An 18,535-nucleotide genomic window follows, 5' to 3' on the forward strand; every position below is an offset into this window, starting at 1 on the left:
TAAATGTGAAGGTTTTAATCCATTTTTTTAATACAATGGTTTATAGAAACTTTCAACTTTTCTAACTTCCTGTATCCGGTAGCTGTGCTGAAGTGCAAACACCAGCTTCCTGACCAGGAACAGTTAGCTGGGATTCGATTACAGGTCTGTTTTTTTTTTTTTTCTTTTGCTTCTTCTGTAATTTTAGATTTTCTTAGAGTATAGAATGCATTTTTTAAATCTCCATCTACCATCTCATTACTCCATCTCATCCCCACAGCATGATGCTGCCCCCACAATCTTTCACTCAGAGTTCAGAGTTTTGTGCTTTTTTAACAAGAAAGATACATTTCAGACTCTCTGACCCGACTATTTCCTCCCACATGTGTCTTGTGGCCAGATTAAAACAGGACTTCTTCCATCCTAGGTCAAAATCAGGGCATCAGTCTCACAGATGTAGTGACGTTTCCCAACACAACTAATGTCATCCCAGCTGTTCAACCAGCCCTCAGGTCCCACCTCATCTGGTGGTAGAATGGACACGCAGTCCTGACCGGCTTTCTCAGTGTCCCAATCAGCTATGGCGTTGTTGGGCTCGCCAGGTCTCCAGTATATGACATCCGATTTGATTCTCTCGCCATTGACCCAGATGTGGTCTCCTTCCTTGACCATGTCCTGCAGCCCGATCCACGCTGAGTGGAAGGTCATGCGGGGATTTGCCTTTTTAAACTGGAACGTCAGGTTCGTCAGGAACGCCTGGTCTGTGGCGTTCAGGACGACAGCTAGGTCCCCTTTGTAGTTGAGGCAATCGACGCGAGCATTTTCCCAGGTCTTCTCCACGTTGGACAGGAGGAAGCACCGGGAAGCATGCTCCGTCCACCCCGGCAGGCAGCGGGAGCACTGCAGCGTGGTCCGGTCACAAAGATCCCAGATGTAGTCGAGATGCTTGGAGGACAGGAACGAACGCTGTTTCTTGTTCTCCAGCTCCGTAAGCTGGTCATTTTTCTGGGTAGACTTTATTTGGGCCGTCAGCTGCTTGACTTCCCTCTCAACCTTTTCTTTAGATTTTAAAGCGTTGCTCAAAACCCCATGCAGGCTGGTGACTTTCTTCTCCAGCAGGGTATAATTGCACGGATATTTGAGAAACAGCCGTTCATACTCCGCCATCAGAATGGAGAAGTTTGTGTTGGTTAAGTTCAGCTGTTCTGAAATCCTGCTTTTCTCCTCTAGCAGCTTCTCGGTGTTGGTCTTCATCTCCTCTTTGACCTGCTCTATACTCATTATCATGTTTTGCTTGGTGTTCCACTCGATGATGATGATTAATACCACCATGACGAGGATCCCGCTCAGAATTCCGATCAAAACAAGATGCCAGATGGGTTTCAGTATCCTCTTAAGCTTGACTATGGCAGCATTTTTGTTCTCAGGTCCATGTTCAGTTACTGAGGTCCTGTAGGTACCAGACCTGACAACAAATACAAAAAGAGAATCAAGCTCACTCAGATGTAGCTAAACAAACTAGCGTAAAGTTGCAATGCCCTCAGAAATGTTCCACATTTTGAAACATAATGACCCTAAGCATTTTTTAATGAGACAGACCAGGGTGTCAAATTCATTTTCAATTTGGGCCACATTTGGATGTTCTCAAGGTGCCAAAATGCATTGATAAGACCCTTTAAAAAACCTTTACCATATTAATAAACAGCTGCCTCTGCATTTGATAAGTATTCAACATCTTTTCACATTGATCACATTCGGATTCCGTGATTGTTTCTGTGATTTTTTTTTGAGTTTGGAGTTATAAGTAATTTAAACTAAACGCTTTTGACAATTTTTGTGGACAATTTGCAATAAACTCACAGCTTTGCATTAGCGTGAAAACCAAACAAACAAACACAAAAAAAACCAATGCAGAGATTTGCTGATTTTTGCATGAATTTTCGCTATTGCGAAAAATTGGAGGGAATGATGGATACAATTTCACATCTGGAGACTAGTAGGCCACATAAAAAGATAAGGCGGGCCTGATTTGGCCCTGGGGCCTCGAGTTTGACACATGTTTACTAGACCAACAAAAATCAGTTCAGGGGAAGGAAAAAGGTACTTAGTCTAAATGGTGTAAATAAAAACTAGTTCTTACATTTCCAATCCCAGGTTTCTTAAACATCAATTTTGCAACCCAGAGTAATGTATTGACAGTTACATTTTACTCTAACTTATAAACTAATATATCTGCAATTCCTTCATAAATATCCAGTAAATCCTTCCTTACCTCGGACTCCTAAAATCGGTTCTTAAATATGTGAGTAAATGTACGATCCTGTCTTCAAACGACATTTCTTCTTCACACACTCAGCAGATTGTTGGCCTGCTGACTTTGGCAGATACATTTGACACCAGGTGGTTTAGAAGTCTGAATGTCTTAAATAAAAACAAGTAAGTCTGGGTTTCTTCTGATTTCCATGGCAATTCACCATGGCAACTCTAGGAATCCGGCAAACTGCTGAATTATTGGGGGGGGGGGGGGGGGGGGGGGGGGGGTCTTTTTCAGTTGTGGTGTATTAAAATAACAAAAATGTGCACAAGAGGTTTTCAAATGCTGAATTTCATCCAGTTTAACCTGACCTTATGTAAAAATGTCATCCATCTTGTTAAAACACAAACTAACTGCAGTTGAACAATTTTTAGAAAGCTGAGCTCAATTTCGCAAGACAAACTCAGGCCAGATTATAACCAGACATGAAGATATATAGTCATATTCAATAAATAAATAAATTAGTGATTTAAGATTTTAGATCATTTGGGCATCTAAAGTCCAAATGACTTTAGATGGGCACAAAATCTTAGCTCATTTGTGACCAAATGATCTAAAACTTTACACAATTTGCCTTTAGTTTGCAACACAACATAAAGATAACTAATGCAATACATTTTGTGCATTTTTTTCTGGGATAATTAGTTGTAAATATTAAGGTTTGGTTGCAGGTCTGTTGTTGGTAATTGTGTATTCCCACATTTGTACATCAGACATACCAACAGCAACATTTCTGTATTGTTAATTAAGGGGAGTAAAAAAAATTTTGAGTAATAAATCGAACAGTCATCTGCATACTGTGTGAACCATACAGGTCCCAATGTATAACCTAACTAACAATTCTTAAAATTAATTTTTATTCTTTTGCTTCTTCTGTAGTTGTAGATTTTCTTAGAGTATAGAATGCATTTTTTAAATCTCCATCTACCATCTCATTACTCCATCTCATCCCCACAGCATGATGCTGCCCCCACAATCTTTCACTCAGAATTCAGAGTTTTGTGCTTTTTTATCAAGAAAGATACATTTCAGACTCTCTGACCCGACTATTTCCTCCCACATGTGTCTTGTGGCCAGATTAAAACAGGACTTCTTCCATCCTAGGTCAAAATCAGGGCATCAGTCTCACAGATGTAGTGACGTTTCCCAACACAAGTAATGTCATCCCAGCTGTTCAACCAGCCCTTAGGTCCCACCTCATCTGGTGGTAGAATGGACACGCAGTCCTGACCGGCTTGCTCAGTGTCCCAGGCAGCTACGGCGTTGTTGGGCTCGCCAGGTCTCCAGTATATGACATCCGATTTGATTCTCTCGCCATTGACCCAGATGTGGTCTCCTTCCTTGACCATGTCCTGCAGCCCGATCCACGCTGAGTGGAAGGTCATGCCGGGATTTGCCTTTTTAAACTGGAACGTCAGGTTCGTCAAGAACGCCTGGTCTGCGGCGTTCAGGACGACAGCTAGGTCCCCTTTGTAGTTGCGGCACTCGATGCGAGCATTTTCCCATTTCTCGTCCAAGTTGGACAGGAGGAAGCACCGGGAAGCGTGCTCCTTCCACCCCGGCAGGCAGCGGGAGCACTGCAGCGTGGTCTGGTTACAAAGATCCCAAATGTAGTCAAGATACTTGGAGGACAGGAACGAACGCTGTTTCTTGTTCTCCAGCTCCGTAAGCTGGTCATTTTTCTGGGTAGACTTTATTTGGGCCGTCAGCTGGTTGACTTCCCCCTCAATCCTTTCTTTAGTTTTTAAAGCGTTGCTCAAAACCCCATGCAGGCTGATAATTTTCTTCTCCAGCTGGGTATAATTGCACGGATGTTCGATCAACAGCCGTTCATACTCCGCCATCAGAATGGAGAAGTTTGTGTTGGTTAAGTTCAGCTGTTCTGAAATCCTGCTTTTCTCCTCTAGCAGCTTCTCGGTGTTGGTCTTCATCTCCTCTTTGACCTGCTCTAGGCTCGTTATCACGTTTTGCTTGGTGTTCCACTCGATGATGATGATTAATACCACCATGACGAGGATCCCGCTCAGAATTCCGATCAAAACAAGATGCCAGATGGGTTTCAGTATCTTCTTAAGCTCGACTATGGCAGCATTTTTGTTCTCAGGTCCATGTTCAGGTTCTGAGGTCCTGTAGGTACCAGACCTGACAACAAATACAAAAAGAGAATCAAGCTCACTCAGATGTAGCTAAACAAACTAGCGTAAAGTTGCAATGCAATCAGAAATGTTCCACATTTTGAAACATAATGACCCTAAGCATATTTTAATGAGACAGACCAGGGTGTGAAACTCATTTTCAATTTGGGCCACATTTGGATGTTCTCAAGGTGCCAAAATGCATTGATAAGACCCTTTAAAAACTTTTACCATATTAATAAATAGCTGCCTCTGCATAACATCTTTTCACATTGATCAGTCTTCGGATTCCGTGATTGTTTCTGTGATTTTTTTTTGAGTTTGGAGTTATAAGTAATGTAAACTAAACGCTTTTGACTATTTTTGTGGAGAATTTGCAATAAACTCACAGCTATGCATTAGCGCAAAAGACCCCCCAAAAACAATGCGGGGATTTGCTGACTTTTGCGTGAATTTTCGCTATTGGAAAAAATTGGAGGGAATGATGGATGCAATTTCACATCTGGAGACTAGTAGGTCACATAAAAAGATAAGGCGGGCCTAATTTGGCCCTGGGGCCCCGAGTTTGACACATGTTTACTAGACCAACAAAAATCAGTTCAGGGGAAGGAAAAAGGTACTTAGTCTAAATGGTGTAAATAAAAACTAGTTCTTACATTTCCAATCCCAGGTTTCTTAAACATCAATTTTGCAACCCAGAGTAATGTATTGACAGTTACATTTTACTCTAACTTATAAACTAATATATCTGCAATTCCTTCATAAATATCCAGTAAATCCTTCCTTACCTTGGACTCCTAAAATCGGTTCTTAGATATGTGAGTAAATGTACGATCCTGTCTTCAAACGACATTTCTTCTTCACACACTCAGCAGATTGTTGGCCTGCTGACTTTGGCAGATACATTTGACACCAGGTGGTTTAGAAGTCCGAATGTCTTAAATAAAAACAAGTAAGTCTGGGTTTCTTCTGGTTTCCATGGCAATTCACCATGGCAACTATAAGGAATCCGGCAAACTGCTGAATCTTTGGGGGAAAAAATGTCTTTTTCATTTGTTATGTATTTAAATAACAAAAATGTGCACAAGAGGTTTTCAAATGCTGAATTTCATCCAGTTTAACCTGACCTTATGTAAAAATGTCATCCATCTTTTTAAAACACAAATTAACTGCAGTGGATTTTAGAAATTTTTAGAAACTGAGCTCAATTTCGCAAGACAAACTCAGGCCAGATTATAACCAGACATGAAGATATATAGTCATATTCAATAAATAAATAAATTAGTGATTTAAGATTTTAGGTCATTTGGGCATCTAAAGTCCAAATGACTTTAGATGGGCACAAAATCTTAGCTCATTTGTGACCAAATGATCTAAAACTTTACATAATTTGGCTTAATTTGCAACACAACATAAAGATAACTAATGCAATACATTTTGTAAATTTTTTTTCTGAGATAATTAATTGTAAATATTAAGGTTTATTGGCGTTTCAACTTTTCTAACTTCCTGTATCCGGTAGCTGTGCTGCAATGCAAACACTAGCTTCCTGATCAGGAACAGTTAGCTGGGATTTGGTTGCAGATCTGTTGTTGGTAATTGTGTATTCCCACATTTGTACATCAAACATATCAACAGCAACATTTCTGTATTGTTAATTAAGGGGAGTAAAAAAATTTTTGAGTAATAAATCGAACAGTCATCTGCATACTGTGTGAACCATACAGGTCCCAATGTATAACCTAACTAACAATTCTTAAAATTAATTTGTTCTCTTTTACTTCTTCTGTAATTTTAGATTTTCTTAGAGTATAGAATGATTTTTTTTTTTTATCTCCATCTACCATCTCATTACCCCATCCCATCGCCACAGCATGATGCTGCCCCCACAATCTTTCACTCAGAGTTCAGAGTTTTGTGCTTTTTTAACAAGAAAGATACATTTCAGACTCTCTGACCCGACTATTTCCTCCCACATGTGTCTTGTGGCCAGATTAAAACAGGACTTCTTCCATCCTAGGTCAAAATCAGGGCATCAGTCTCACAGATGTAGTGACGTTTCCCAACACAAGTAATGTCATCCCAGCTGTTCAACCAGCCCTCAGGTCCCACCTCATCTGGTGGTAGAATGGACACGCAGTCCTCACCGGCTTGCTCAGTGTCCCCGGCAGCTTTGGCGTTGTTGGGCTCGCCAGGTCTCCAGTATTTGACATCCCATTTGATTCGCTCTCCATTGACCCAGAAGTGGACTCCTTCCTTGACCATGTCCTGCAGCCCAATCCACGCTGAGTGGAAGTTCATGCCGGGATTTGCCTTTTTAAACTGGAACGTCAGGTTCGTCAGGAACGCCTGGTCTGCGGCGTCCAGGACGACAGCTAGGTCCCCTTTGTAGTTGCGGCAATCGACACGAGCATTTTCCCAGGTCTTCTCCACGTTGGACAGGAGGAAGCACCGGGAAGCGTGCTCCGTCCACCCCCGCAGGCAGCGGGAGCACTGCAGCGTGGTCCGGTCACAACGATTCCACATGTAGTCAAGCCGCTTGGACGACAAGATCGAACGCTGTTTCTTGTTCTCCAGCTCCGTAAGCTGGTAATTATTCTGGGTAGACTTTAGTTGGGACATCAGCTGGTTGACTTTCCTGAGAGCCTGCTCTTTAGCTATTAAAGCATTGCTCAAGAAACCATTCAGCGTGTTGATTTCCCTCTCCAGCAGGGTAAGATTGCAAGGAATTCTGTCCAACAGCCGTTCATACTCCGCCACCAGAATGGAGAAGTTTGTGTTGGTTAAGTTCAGCTGTTCTGAAATCCTGCTTTTCTCCTCTAGCAGCTTCTCGGTGTTGCTCTTCATCTCTTCTTTGACCTGCTCTATACTCATTCTCATGTTTTGCTTGGTGTTCCACTCGATGATGATGACTAATACCACAATGGCGAGGATCCCGCTCAGAATTCCGATCAAAACAAGATGCCAGATGGGTTTCAGTATCCTCTTAAGCTCGACGATGGTAGCACTTTTGTTCTCAGGTCCATGTTCAGTTACTGAGGTCCTGTAGGTACCAGACCTGACAACAAATATAAAAAGAGAACCAAGCTCACTCAGATGTACCTAAACAAACTAGCGTAAAGTTGCAATGCCCTCAGAAATGTTCCACATTTTGAAACATAATGACCCTAAGCATTTTTTTTTATTTTTTACCCCTTCAGGGGGTCATTTTGTGGGCTCTAGTGTCCCTTATATGATAGTAGGCTGACAGGAAACGGGGAAGGAGAGGGGGGAAGACATGCGGCAAATGTCGTCGGGTCCGGGAGTCGAACCTACAATGGCCGCGTCGAGGACTCAAGGCCTCCAAATACGGGTCGCGCCAACCGCTACGCCACCACAGCACGCCGCCCTAAGCATATTTTAATGAGACAGACCAGGGGTGTGAAACTTGTGGCCCAAATTTTCAATTTGGATGTTCTCAAGGTCCCAAAATGCATTGATAAGACCCCTTAAAAAACTTTTACCATATTAATAAACTGCTGCCTCTGCATTTGATAAGTATTCAACATTTTTTCACATTGATCACATTCGGATTCCATGATTGCTTTTGTGATTTTTTAATTATTTTGGAGTTACCAGTCATTTAAACTAAATGCTTTTGACTATTTTTGTGGAGAATTTGCAATAAACTCACAGCTACGCATTAGCGCAAAAAAAAAAAAAAAAAGACAAACAAAAAAAAAAACAATGCAGAAATTTGCTGACTTTTGCGTGAATTTTCGCTATTGCGAAAAATTGGAGGGAATGATGGATACAATTTCACATCTGGAGACTAGTAGGCCACATAAAAAGATAAGGAGAGCCGAATTTGGCCCCGGGTCCTCGAGTTTGACACGTGTGGATTAGACCAACAAAAATCAGTTCAGGGGAAGGAAAAAGGTACTTAGTCTAAATGGTGTAAATAAAAACTAGTTCTTACATTTCCAATCCCAGGTTTCTTAAACATCAATTTTGCAACCCAGAGTAATGTATTGACAGTTACATTATACTCTAACTTATAAACTAATATATCTGCAATTCCTTCATAAATGTCCAGTAAATCCTTCCTTACCTTGGACTCCTAAAATCGGTTCTTAAATATGTGAGTAAATGTACGATCCTGTCTTCAAACGACATTTCTTCTTCACACACTCAGCAGATTGTTGGCCTGCTGACTTTGGCAGATACATTTGACACCAGGTGGTTTAGAAGTCTGAATGTCTTAAATAAAAACAAGTAAGTCTGGGTTTCTTCTGGTTTCCATGGCAATTCACCATGGCAACTCTAGGAATCAGACAAACTGCTGAATCATTGGAAAAAAAACAATTTTTTTTTTCATTAGTTGTGTATTTAAATAACACAAATGTGCACAAGAGGTTTTCAAATGCTGAATTTCATCCAGTTTAACCTGACCTTATGTAAAAATGTCATCCATCTTGTTAAAACACAAATTAACTGCAGTTGAACAATTTTTAGAAAGCTGAGCTCAATTTCGCAAGACAAACTCAGACCAGATTATAACCAGACATGAAGATATATAGTCATAGGCCTGTCGCGATAAACGGTAAATCAATTAATCGTACGATAAATTAAAACTATCGACGTCATTTTAATTATCGGCATTATGTCTCTTCCGGCCTTTTTCTCTTTCTGTTGATGACACCAAATGAAAAAAGGCTCAACTCCGGTGCTCTCCACTGACCCCCCCTTCCTCATTTTACTTAGTGTAAAGCCCAGCGCACACGACACGATCTTAGAGCTGTCGGCCCATTTTCAAAACCTGACAGATCACACATTACCCGACAGAAATCCTAGATATAACGGTTCGATCGGGTTCGGTCCTGCCGTGTGGTGTCCAACAATGGGCACAAAATAATGGCTACAAGTTCAGTTAACTAATTTTAAAACCGGGCATTAATCAATGCTTTACTACAATCTACCTGCAATGCATGTGGCTAGTGTCAGTTCTGACTGAATGAAAATCATTATAACCTATTTATGTCACGTTAAGGAAGAACAGCTGAAAAGTTACCGGGTTTATCAACTGCTGTAGCAATTTCGCTCCAACTCCTCCCCTTGTCATTTCTATATTCTTTGCACGTTAAATAAACATTAATGTTGTTTCCACATATCATCTCCAATGTCCGCTGGACTTCGGGTTGCGTCGTGTCAGCTGTTTGGGATTCCCCTCCGTAATTTCCCCTCAGAAAACACGGAGGAGAATCCGCGCTTTCTGATTGGCTGCCTGTCACATTCAAGAGGCTACGTTAAGATCCCAGTCGGAGAAAACCCCTGATTTGGATCGGAGCGGCAACGACGATTTACCATAACACACCACACAATCTTAGAAAGACCAACGTGCTAAGATTGTTGGAAGGGGAAAAATAGGAGCAAAAAATCATGTAGTGTGAACTATTGCATCAGGTAGTCGATGTGCCCATCTTCTCTATTTAAATCTAATTATTTCTGAAGGGCAACATAATATACAGACTTCATAATCTTTTGGTTGAATGCAGTATTTATTTCCACTTTGGCATTATGTTGTTTAGGTTTTTTTTTTCAAGTGAGTTTTTTGTTAATGGAGACTGAGAATCCATTTTATTTTTGTTTTTGGTTGTTTTGTTTATTTGTTTATCAGCTCAAGTGTTTAGTGTTCTTTTGAAAATAAAGTGTATCTATCTTTGGCAGGAAATCGTATGCATTATTACGTCATTTCCATTAAATCAGTGTAAAAAGGTCTTCAAATAATATTATCGTTTATCGCAATAATTTTTGAGACAATTAATCGTTGAGCAAAATTTGCTATCGTGACAGGCCTATATAGTCATATTCAATAAATAAATAAATTAGTAATTTAAGATTTTAGATCATTTGGGCATCTAAAGTCCAAATGACTTTAGATGGGCACAAAATCTTAGCTCATTTGTGACCAAATGATCTAAAACTTTACATAATTTGTCTTTAGTTTGCAACACAACATAAAGATAACTAATGCAATACATTTTGTAATTTTTTTTCTGGGATAATTAGTTGTAAATATTAAGGTTTATTGGTGTTTCAACTTTTCTAACTTCCTGTATCCGGTAACTGTGCTGTAGTGCAAACACTAGCTTCCTGATCAGGAACAGTTAGCTGGGATTTGGTTGCAGATCTGTTGTTGGTAATTGTGTATTCCCACATTTGTACATCAGACATACCAACAGCAACATTTCTGTATTGTCAATTAAGGGGAGTAAAAAAATTTTTGAGTAATAAATCGAACAGTCATCTGCATACTGTGTGAACCATACAGGTCCCAATGTATAACCTAACTAACAATTCTTAAAATTAATTTGTTCTCTTTTACTTCTTCTGTAATTTTAGATTTTCTTAGAGTATAGAATGATTTTTTTTATCTCCATCTACCATCTCATTACCCCATCCCATCGCCACAGCATGATGCTGCCCCCACAATCTTTCACTCAGAGTGCAGAGTTTTGTGCTTTTTTAACAAGAAAGATACATTTCAGACTCTCTGACCCGACTATTTCCTCCCACATGTGTCTTGTGGCCAGATTAAAACAGGACTTCTTCCATCCTAGGTCAAAATCAGGGCATCAGTCTCACAGATGTAGTGACGTTTCCCAACACAAGTAATGTCATCCCAGCTGTTCAACCAGCCCTCAGGTCCCACCTCATCTGGTGGTAGAATGGACACGCAGTCCTGACCGGCTTGCTCAGTGTCCCAGGCAGCTACGGCGTTGTTGGGCTCGCCAGGTCTCCAGTATATGACATCCCATTTGATTCGCTCTCCATTGACCCAGAAGTGGACTCCTTCATTGACCATGTCCTGCAGCCCGATCCACGCTGAGTGGAAGGTCATGCGGGGATTTGCCTTTTTAAACTGGAACGTCAGGTTCGTCAGGAACGCCTGGTCTGCGGCGTCCAGGACGACAGCTAGGTCCCCTTTGTAGTTGAGGCAATCGACGCGAGCATTTTCCCAGGTCTTCTCCACGTTGGACAGGAGGAAGCACCGGGAAGCGTGCTCCGTCCACCCCCGCAGGCAGCGGGAGCACTGCAGCGTGGTCCGGTCACAACGATTCCAGATGTAGTCGAGCCGCTTGGAGGACAGGATCGAACGCTGTTTCTTGTTCTCCAGCTCCGTAAGCTGGTAATTATTCTGGGTAGACTTTAGTTGGGATTTCACCTGGTTGACTTTCCTGAGAGCCTGTTCTCTAGCTATTAAAGCATTGCTCAAGACCCCATTCAGCCTGTTGATTTCCCGCTCCAGCAGGGTAAGATTGCAAGGAATTCTGCCCAACAGCAGTTCATACTCCGCCACCAGAATGGAGAAGTTTGCGTTGGTTAAGTTCAGCTGTTCTGAAATCCTGCTTTTCTCCTCTAGCAGCTTCTCGGTGTTGCTCTTCATCTCCTCTTTGACCTGCTCTATACTCATTATCACGTTTTGCTTGGTGTTCCACTCGATGATGATGATTAATACCACCATGGCGAGGATCCCGCTCAGAATTCCGATCAAAACAAGATGCCAGATGGGTTTCAGTATCCTCTTAAGCTCGACGATGGCAGCACTTTTGTTCTCAGGTCCATGTTCAGTTACTGAGGTCCTGTAGGTACCAGACCTGACAACAAATACAAAAAGAGAACCAAGCTCACTCAGATGTAGCTAAACAAACTAGCGTAAAGTTGCAATGCCCTCAGAAATGTTCCACATTTTGAAACATAATGACCCTAAGCATTTTTTTTTATTTTTTACCCCTTCAGGGGGTCATTTTGTGGGCTCTAGTGTCCCTTAAATGATAGTAGGCTGACAGGAAACGGGGAAGGAGAGGGGGGAAGACATGCGGCAAATGTCGTCGGGTCCGGGAGTCGAACCTGCGACGGCCGCGTCGAGGACTCAAGGCCTCCAAATACGGGTCGCGCTAACCGCTACGCCACCACGGCACGCCGCCCTAAGCATATTTTAATGAGACAGACCAGGGTGTGAAACTCATTTTCAATTTGGGCCACATTTGGATGTTCTCAAGGTCCCAAAATGCATTGATAAGACCCTTTAAAAAACCTTTACCATATTAATAAACAGCTGCCTCTGCATTTGATAAGTATTCAACATCTTTTCACATTGATCACATTCGGATTCCATGATTGCTTTTGTGATTTTTTAATTATTTTGGAGTTACCAGTCATTTAAACTAAATGCTTTTGACTATTTTTGTGGAGAATTTGCAATAAACTCACAGCTATGCATTAGCGCAAAAAAAAAAAAAAAGACAAAAAAAAAAAAAAAACAATGCAGACATTTGCTGATTTTTGCATGAATTTGAATTGGAGGGAATGATGGATACAATTTCACATCTGGAGACTAGTAGGCCACATAAAAAGATAAGGCGGGCCTGATTTGGCCCTGGGGCCTCGAGTTTGACACATGTTTACTAGACCAACAAAAATCAGTTCAGGGGAAGGAAAAAGGTACTTAGTCTAAATGGTGTAAATAAAAACTAGTTCTTACATTTCCAATCCCAGGTTTCTTAAACATCAATTTTGCAACCCAGAGTAATGTATTGACAGTTACATTTTACTCTAACTTATAAACTAATATATCTGCAATTCCTTCATAAATATCCAGTAAATCCTTCCTTACCTTGGACTCCTAAAATCGGTTCTTAGATATGCGAGTAAATGTACGATCCTGTCTTCAAACGACATTTCTTCTTCACACACTCAGCAGATTGTTGGCCTGCTGACTTTGGCAGATACATTTGACACCAGGTGGTTTAGAAGTCCGAATGTCTTAAATGAAAACAAGTAAGTCTGGGTTTCTTCTGGTTTCCATGGCAATTCACCATGGCAACTCTAGGAATCAGACAAACTGCTGAATTATTGGAAAAAAACCTAATATTTCTTTTTCATTGGTTGTGTATTTAAATAACAAAAATGTGCACAAGAGGTTTTCAAATGCTGAATTTCATCCAGTTTAACCTGACCTTATGTAAAAATGTCATCCATCTTTTTAAAACACAAACTAACTGCAGTTGAACAATTTTTAGAAAGCTGAGCTCAATTTCGCAAGACAAACTCAGGCCAGATTATAACCAGACATGAAGATATATAGTCATATTCAATAAATAAATAAATTAGTGATTTAAGATTTTAGATCATTTGGGCATCTAAAGTCCAAATGACTTTAGATGGGCACAAAATCTTAGCTCATTTGTGACCAAATGATCTAAAACTTTACACAATTTGCCTTTAGTTTGCAACACAACATAAAGATAACTAATGCAATACATTTTGTACATTTTTTTCTGGGATAATTAGTTGTAAATATTAAGGTTTATTGGCATTTCAACTTTTCTAACTTCCTCTAACCAGTAGCTGTGCTGCAGTGCAAACACTAGCTTCCTGACCAGGAACAGTTAGCTGAGATTCGGTTGCAGGTTTATTGTTGTTATTTTTATACTCAAGTATTTCTACATCAAGGATACCAACACCAACACCTCAGCATATTAAGTTATCCTGTTTAATGTGGGTTTAAAAAAAAAAGAAAAAAAGAAGCTAAAAATAGTTTCAGTAACAAATCTGACAATCATCTGCATATTGTGTGAACAATACAGATGCCAATCTTTAAAAACTCAAACTTTAAAACCAATTAGGTTAAAATGTTTATTTTTTATTTAGTCTTTATTTATTTAGAGTTGCCATAAAAAACAAATGATTTATTAACTACTAGATACAACTGAAAAATGTCATAAATAGCGCTATGATGTATTTTTTATTTTCTTGCTGTGTTTTTGTCTTTTTTTCTAGTTAGTTTTAGATTTTCTTGTATCATGTTGGCATCAATTAAGTATTTTACACAAGGAAAATAATTTGCTATCAATTGTATGTTTAATTTATATTTTACAGATTAGACTCTGGGTTGAAAACAGTCATTAGAGGTTATTTTTGAGCTTAAAAAAAAAACTGTGACAAACTTATCTGTCATCTCAAAGTATACCCACATTGGTACACTACAGGTCTTTTCAGTACTGATGAACGATAAGGTTTGTTTTTTTTTCTTGCAGTTTGTTGTTTTCTCCTTTGCGGTGAGAGTTACTTCCCACCGAGCGGAAGGAAGGACATGTTTTGTAGTTTTATCTCGATCCAAGACCGTCTCCGCCACATATCACACCCCTATAGGTTAAGCGCCTCAGAGCTCTCCAGCAAGAACCAGGCTGTTTCTGTCCCTTCATCCATCAGCAGGAAACTTTTCCTGAAAAGCGTTGGACAGATGAGGAGAGTCTGACCGGGTGAGAAATTAGCCTTTGGAAAAAAAAAGAAAGAAATCCTCGCATTAACTCACCTGAATTATCCGTGTTTTTCTGTTCATCACAAATGCTTGCTTTTTTTTTTTCAGAAATACATCTCATAATAAGGAGTTAATGGAGAATATCTTTGTGCCTCCGCTGGCTCTCCGCGGGATCTCCGTGAACGGCGGCTCCGCGCGCCACAAGGATGCGCTCCGGCTGGGGATGCCCTTCCACATCGACGCCGCCTACTTCGACCAGGGGTTCCCCTGCGGGCGGTTGCCCTGCTTCCCCTTCCCGGCGCCCTTCGGCGTGTGCGAGTACTCCTCCTTCGAGCCCGCGTTCATCCAGAAGCGGAACGAGCGCGAGCGGCACCGGGTGCGCTGCGTCAACGAGGGGTACGCGCGCCTCAGAGAGCACCTGCCGCAGGAGTTTGAGGACAAGCGGCTCAGTAAAGTGGAGACGCTGCGAGCGGCCATTGACTACATCAAGCACCTGCAGGGCCTGCTGGACGCGGACGTCTCCCGGATGGAGATGTCGTTCAATGAGGCGCGCGACTGCGAGGCTCTGCGGCGGAGGACGGAGTGCGGAAGTGACGGAGAGTCCAAAGCTAGCATGAGCGACAGCGGGGACAATGTTTACTGAAGACTTCCACAAACTAAAATATAGTTTAGGTAAAGGGATAAAAAAAAAAGTGTTGAAATTACTTTAATCTGACAAAAAAGGGAAAAAAAATCTCAAAACTGAATACATTTATTCAGTTGAGAAAAAATAAAATAGGTTTTAATAATATCACTCAAGATGTGCAACACGTCCACAGCATGACAGATCCTTCACCTTATTTTGTGCCGAGCATGAATTGACAATAATGAAAAAATACTTTGTGAGATTTCAGGGGCAGCAGTATTTGTGTTTTTCTTGTTTTACGAAGCAAGTTAATGTATTCAAATTTAAATTTAGGTTTAGAAAAATCTTATGCAACTGGAATTTATATACACAACTGTCCACTGAACTTCTCTAAATGTCGTCTAAAATCTGCTTAAAGTAAAACCTTTCTTTATTTATGTAGGCTGTCACATTACCAGGGATTGCCTGGCAGAGTAACAAAAAATAAAAACTATATGCATATGTATTATGGCAGTGACCTGTCTAATATGTCAAAAGAAGCCTTGGCAAATAGTTAACAAAAACAATCAAAACAAAACTAATTATTAGTAGGCTATCCCTTGTGAATTTTAAAATATGCAAGTATTTTATAATGTATATCTCATTAAAAAACGTTTATTTTTTGATAGGATTGAGACAATATAATGAGGTAAACAAAAATTATTTTATTACAGTTTAAAACATGACATGTTGAAAATTATTTTTAACCCCCTAATAGTGAGAAATATTTTTCCATGTTTAGCTGGCATTTTTTATTTATTTAACTTTGGGGATGAGGTCCAAGTCCAAACCTTCTTACCATCACCTTCATTTTTTATCTCCCTTCACAGTTTCTCTGTCAATTTCATGTGACTTTGACTTCAAAATATCAATATAATTTACAAATTAAATTAAAAGTTTTCTTTAGACTTCAATCCGTCAGGGCCTAACTGTGCAATTATGTCAACATCACAACAGAAAAACACATTCTCCTTTGCAAATAAATTAATATTTTGTGTAGGCTGCAAAATAAACAAATAATAAACTTTTGCTAATTGCAAAAGTTTGTTCAAATTCAGCTAAAACTGTTTTTGTAATATTAAAAAATTATTCCACACAAGAAGGTGGTGCATTTAATCTTCTGAGCAAATTTTAAATAAAAAAAAAAGTAGGAAAAGACGATGCTTTGTCTCTAAGCAGTGCAAAATGTAACTGGAGAGTAAAAGACAAAAAGAGTTAAGATAAAAGTTTTACACTAAATGATTCTTAATGGAATGTTAATTTGTAAGTTTCTTGTCTAATAACGGCTAAATTTGATGGTGTCAAATTATATCTTCAAATTTTGATCAGACATTAATTGAACGTTGTAAGAGTTAAGAGCTGTTGTAAGTGTTGTGGTTGAGAAACTTTACATCTTGTAGCAAGAGTTTAAATTTGCATCCACCTACAGTTGGCTTAGCTACAGCCCTAATGCTAAATCAACTGTGAAACAAGTTGAGCTTGTTTCCGTGCCACTTAGGTAGAACATATTTACTAATGTTTTATGCTTTAGTGATAAACCAAAAGATGCAAATGCAAAAGGGAAATGATCATAAAAATCTGTAAGAAATGTGAACTGATCTATAGTACATTATTAAAATTGGGTGGAACTTGCGCGTGATTTTTATCTGGCAATAAATTACTTCGAGTCAGAAATAGTGATCAGTATCTGCTAAAATAAATTTCATAAAACCAATTATTTTCTTGTTTTTGCCAATTTTTAACACTGTATTTATGTTCAAATGTGGTTCAGAAAATTTGAACGGACCAAATAGACACGACTTTCATCATCTTTGTTTGAACTACATTGTTATTTTCTTTTGCCACTGAGAGCAAGCTGACATCGTTTGATTTATATGGGACTGCATATAAATCCTTGTGCTGAAATCCCAATCCAACACCGGCAAAAATAACTATACCTGTTCAATTTCTTCACATTTTGTGAATTTAGTGCATTAATATCAATTTTTTGTGACAGACCATCTCTATCTCTGACTCTTTCTTTCGAGTTGGTGTGGTCTTGAAAGGTGAACCTCCGAGCATTGACCTGTGTTTAGCTCCATATTCTCCTTTCCGATTCTCACTACTGTAGTGCCAGACCCACCGTTTTTTGAAAGAGTAAACAAAACCGTTAATGCAAGTAAAAGGGATTAGGAAAGACCAGCAGAGTGCAGCTCAGGTGAACCGTGCTGTTATGGAACAGCGGCATTGACAGCCTGGAAGCGTGACAATCCCTCACCAAAGGAGTTTGGCAGCGCTGTGTACGAATTAGACCCAATAATTAGCGGAGTGCTGGTAGCCCCGGGCTTGACGGTTCAACGGTGCTCTGAAGACCGAAAGCATGAAGCTACTTAAAGGCAAGCCTCCGTCATAATGGATGTTTTTGTTTCCGGATGTGCAATAAGTTGATTGTAATCTGGTTCCTGCCCCGATTTCTTTCTTTCAGGAGGCGCTTCTTTTACATTGCATAGTTTGAGCAGGAGTATTTGGTTTAGTTCCACTTTTTTTTTTTGCATCAAGTTATGTCACAGACTGTACAAAAAAAAAAAAAAGATTAATCAAAGTGCTCTTCTCATGCTTATACAATCAGAGTACAGCAGCGGCGATCTGATCAACCTATCCAAACAGAGGCAGCGACAGAGGGCCACCATAAGCCTTGATGTCAACAAACACTCAGGGAAGATGAGAAGTTGATGGAAAAATTTCGATATGAAAAGCTAAAAATAAAAAACAGTCATGTCTGTGCATGGAGCTACTGTCGAAATGGGCAAACAGATGCTGACTCTGATCAGACATCACCATCCGTCTAAAGGCAGTAAACAATCCAACCTTCTTTTCCTGTGCGCACAAAGCTACAGTTGTGCTACGCACCAGAGAAAATTCCTGCAAACGTTAAAGATGACTGCGTGCGATAAGGTTTTATCGGTTGCTGTAAGATCAGTGTGGGACCACCAGAGGAGGTTCCTGCGACGTGTCCGGACAGGGAGCCCTCATGTGGGGACGGAAACGGAAGAACTGGGACCCAAAATGATGCAGGGTACTCTCTACACCTCAGGTAAACAAAAGAAAAAAACAGTACACCAGTTTGGTGATACCGTGTACTAAAAATGACAGTGTCAGCT

General features: G+C 40.1%; 5 protein-coding genes and 1 long non-coding RNA gene across 7 annotated transcripts; 2 read left to right on the forward strand and 4 right to left on the reverse strand.

The window, feature by feature from the left end:
• Positions 1 to 50: 50 nt before the first annotated feature.
• Positions 51 to 2,455, reverse strand: LOC116736962 (low affinity immunoglobulin epsilon Fc receptor-like). Its single transcript, XM_032589861.1, has 2 exons — positions 2,252 to 2,455; positions 51 to 1,444 (listed from the first exon to the last, which is right to left on the reverse strand). The coding sequence occupies exons 1-2, from the start codon at positions 2,314 to 2,316 to the stop codon at positions 403 to 405; spliced, it is 1,107 nt and encodes a 368-aa protein (XP_032445752.1). The 5' UTR covers positions 2,317 to 2,455; the 3' UTR covers positions 51 to 402.
• LOC116736963 (uncharacterized) lies at positions 1,392 to 13,327 on the forward strand. Its single transcript, XR_004342710.1, has 2 exons — positions 1,392 to 1,582; positions 12,424 to 13,327. It is a non-coding gene; the product is annotated as an uncharacterized LOC116736963 (long non-coding RNA).
• LOC116736957 (low affinity immunoglobulin epsilon Fc receptor-like) lies at positions 3,147 to 5,796 on the reverse strand. The gene is made up of 2 exons (XM_032589857.1): positions 5,217 to 5,796; positions 3,147 to 4,435 (listed from the first exon to the last, which is right to left on the reverse strand). The coding sequence occupies exons 1-2, from the start codon at positions 5,279 to 5,281 to the stop codon at positions 3,394 to 3,396; spliced, it is 1,107 nt and encodes a 368-aa protein (XP_032445748.1). The 5' UTR covers positions 5,282 to 5,796; the 3' UTR covers positions 3,147 to 3,393.
• Positions 6,358 to 9,079, reverse strand: LOC116736956 (CD209 antigen-like protein B). Its single transcript, XM_032589856.1, has 2 exons — positions 8,519 to 9,079; positions 6,358 to 7,486 (listed from the first exon to the last, which is right to left on the reverse strand). Exons 1-2 carry the CDS (start codon positions 8,581 to 8,583, stop codon positions 6,445 to 6,447), a joined length of 1,107 nt encoding a protein of 368 aa, XP_032445747.1. The 5' UTR covers positions 8,584 to 9,079; the 3' UTR covers positions 6,358 to 6,444.
• Positions 10,778 to 14,915, reverse strand: LOC116736958 (CD209 antigen-like protein 2). Of its 2 annotated transcripts, none has more exons than XM_032589859.1 (2): positions 14,786 to 14,915; positions 10,778 to 12,065 (listed from the first exon to the last, which is right to left on the reverse strand). In XM_032589859.1, exon 2 carries the CDS (start codon positions 11,930 to 11,932, stop codon positions 11,024 to 11,026), a length of 909 nt encoding a protein of 302 aa, XP_032445750.1. In that variant the 5' UTR covers positions 11,933 to 12,065; positions 14,786 to 14,915; the 3' UTR covers positions 10,778 to 11,023. The 2 variants fall into 2 exon arrangements, with proteins under 2 accessions (XP_032445750.1, XP_032445749.1); XM_032589858.1 differs by lacking the exon at positions 14,786 to 14,915 and adding an exon at positions 13,085 to 13,287.
• On the forward strand, positions 14,235 to 17,109 carry LOC116736961 (achaete-scute homolog 4-like). Its single transcript, XM_032589860.1, has 2 exons — positions 14,235 to 14,732; positions 14,840 to 17,109. Exon 2 carries the CDS (start codon positions 14,865 to 14,867, stop codon positions 15,372 to 15,374), a length of 510 nt encoding a protein of 169 aa, XP_032445751.1. The 5' UTR covers positions 14,235 to 14,732; positions 14,840 to 14,864; the 3' UTR covers positions 15,375 to 17,109.
• The last annotated feature ends 1,426 nt before the right edge of the window (positions 17,110 to 18,535 follow it).

The sequence above is a fragment of the Xiphophorus hellerii genome, chromosome 17, assembly GCF_003331165.1.
Source record: "Xiphophorus hellerii strain 12219 chromosome 17, Xiphophorus_hellerii-4.1, whole genome shotgun sequence".
Taxonomy (NCBI): Eukaryota; Metazoa; Chordata; class Actinopteri; order Cyprinodontiformes; family Poeciliidae; genus Xiphophorus; species Xiphophorus hellerii.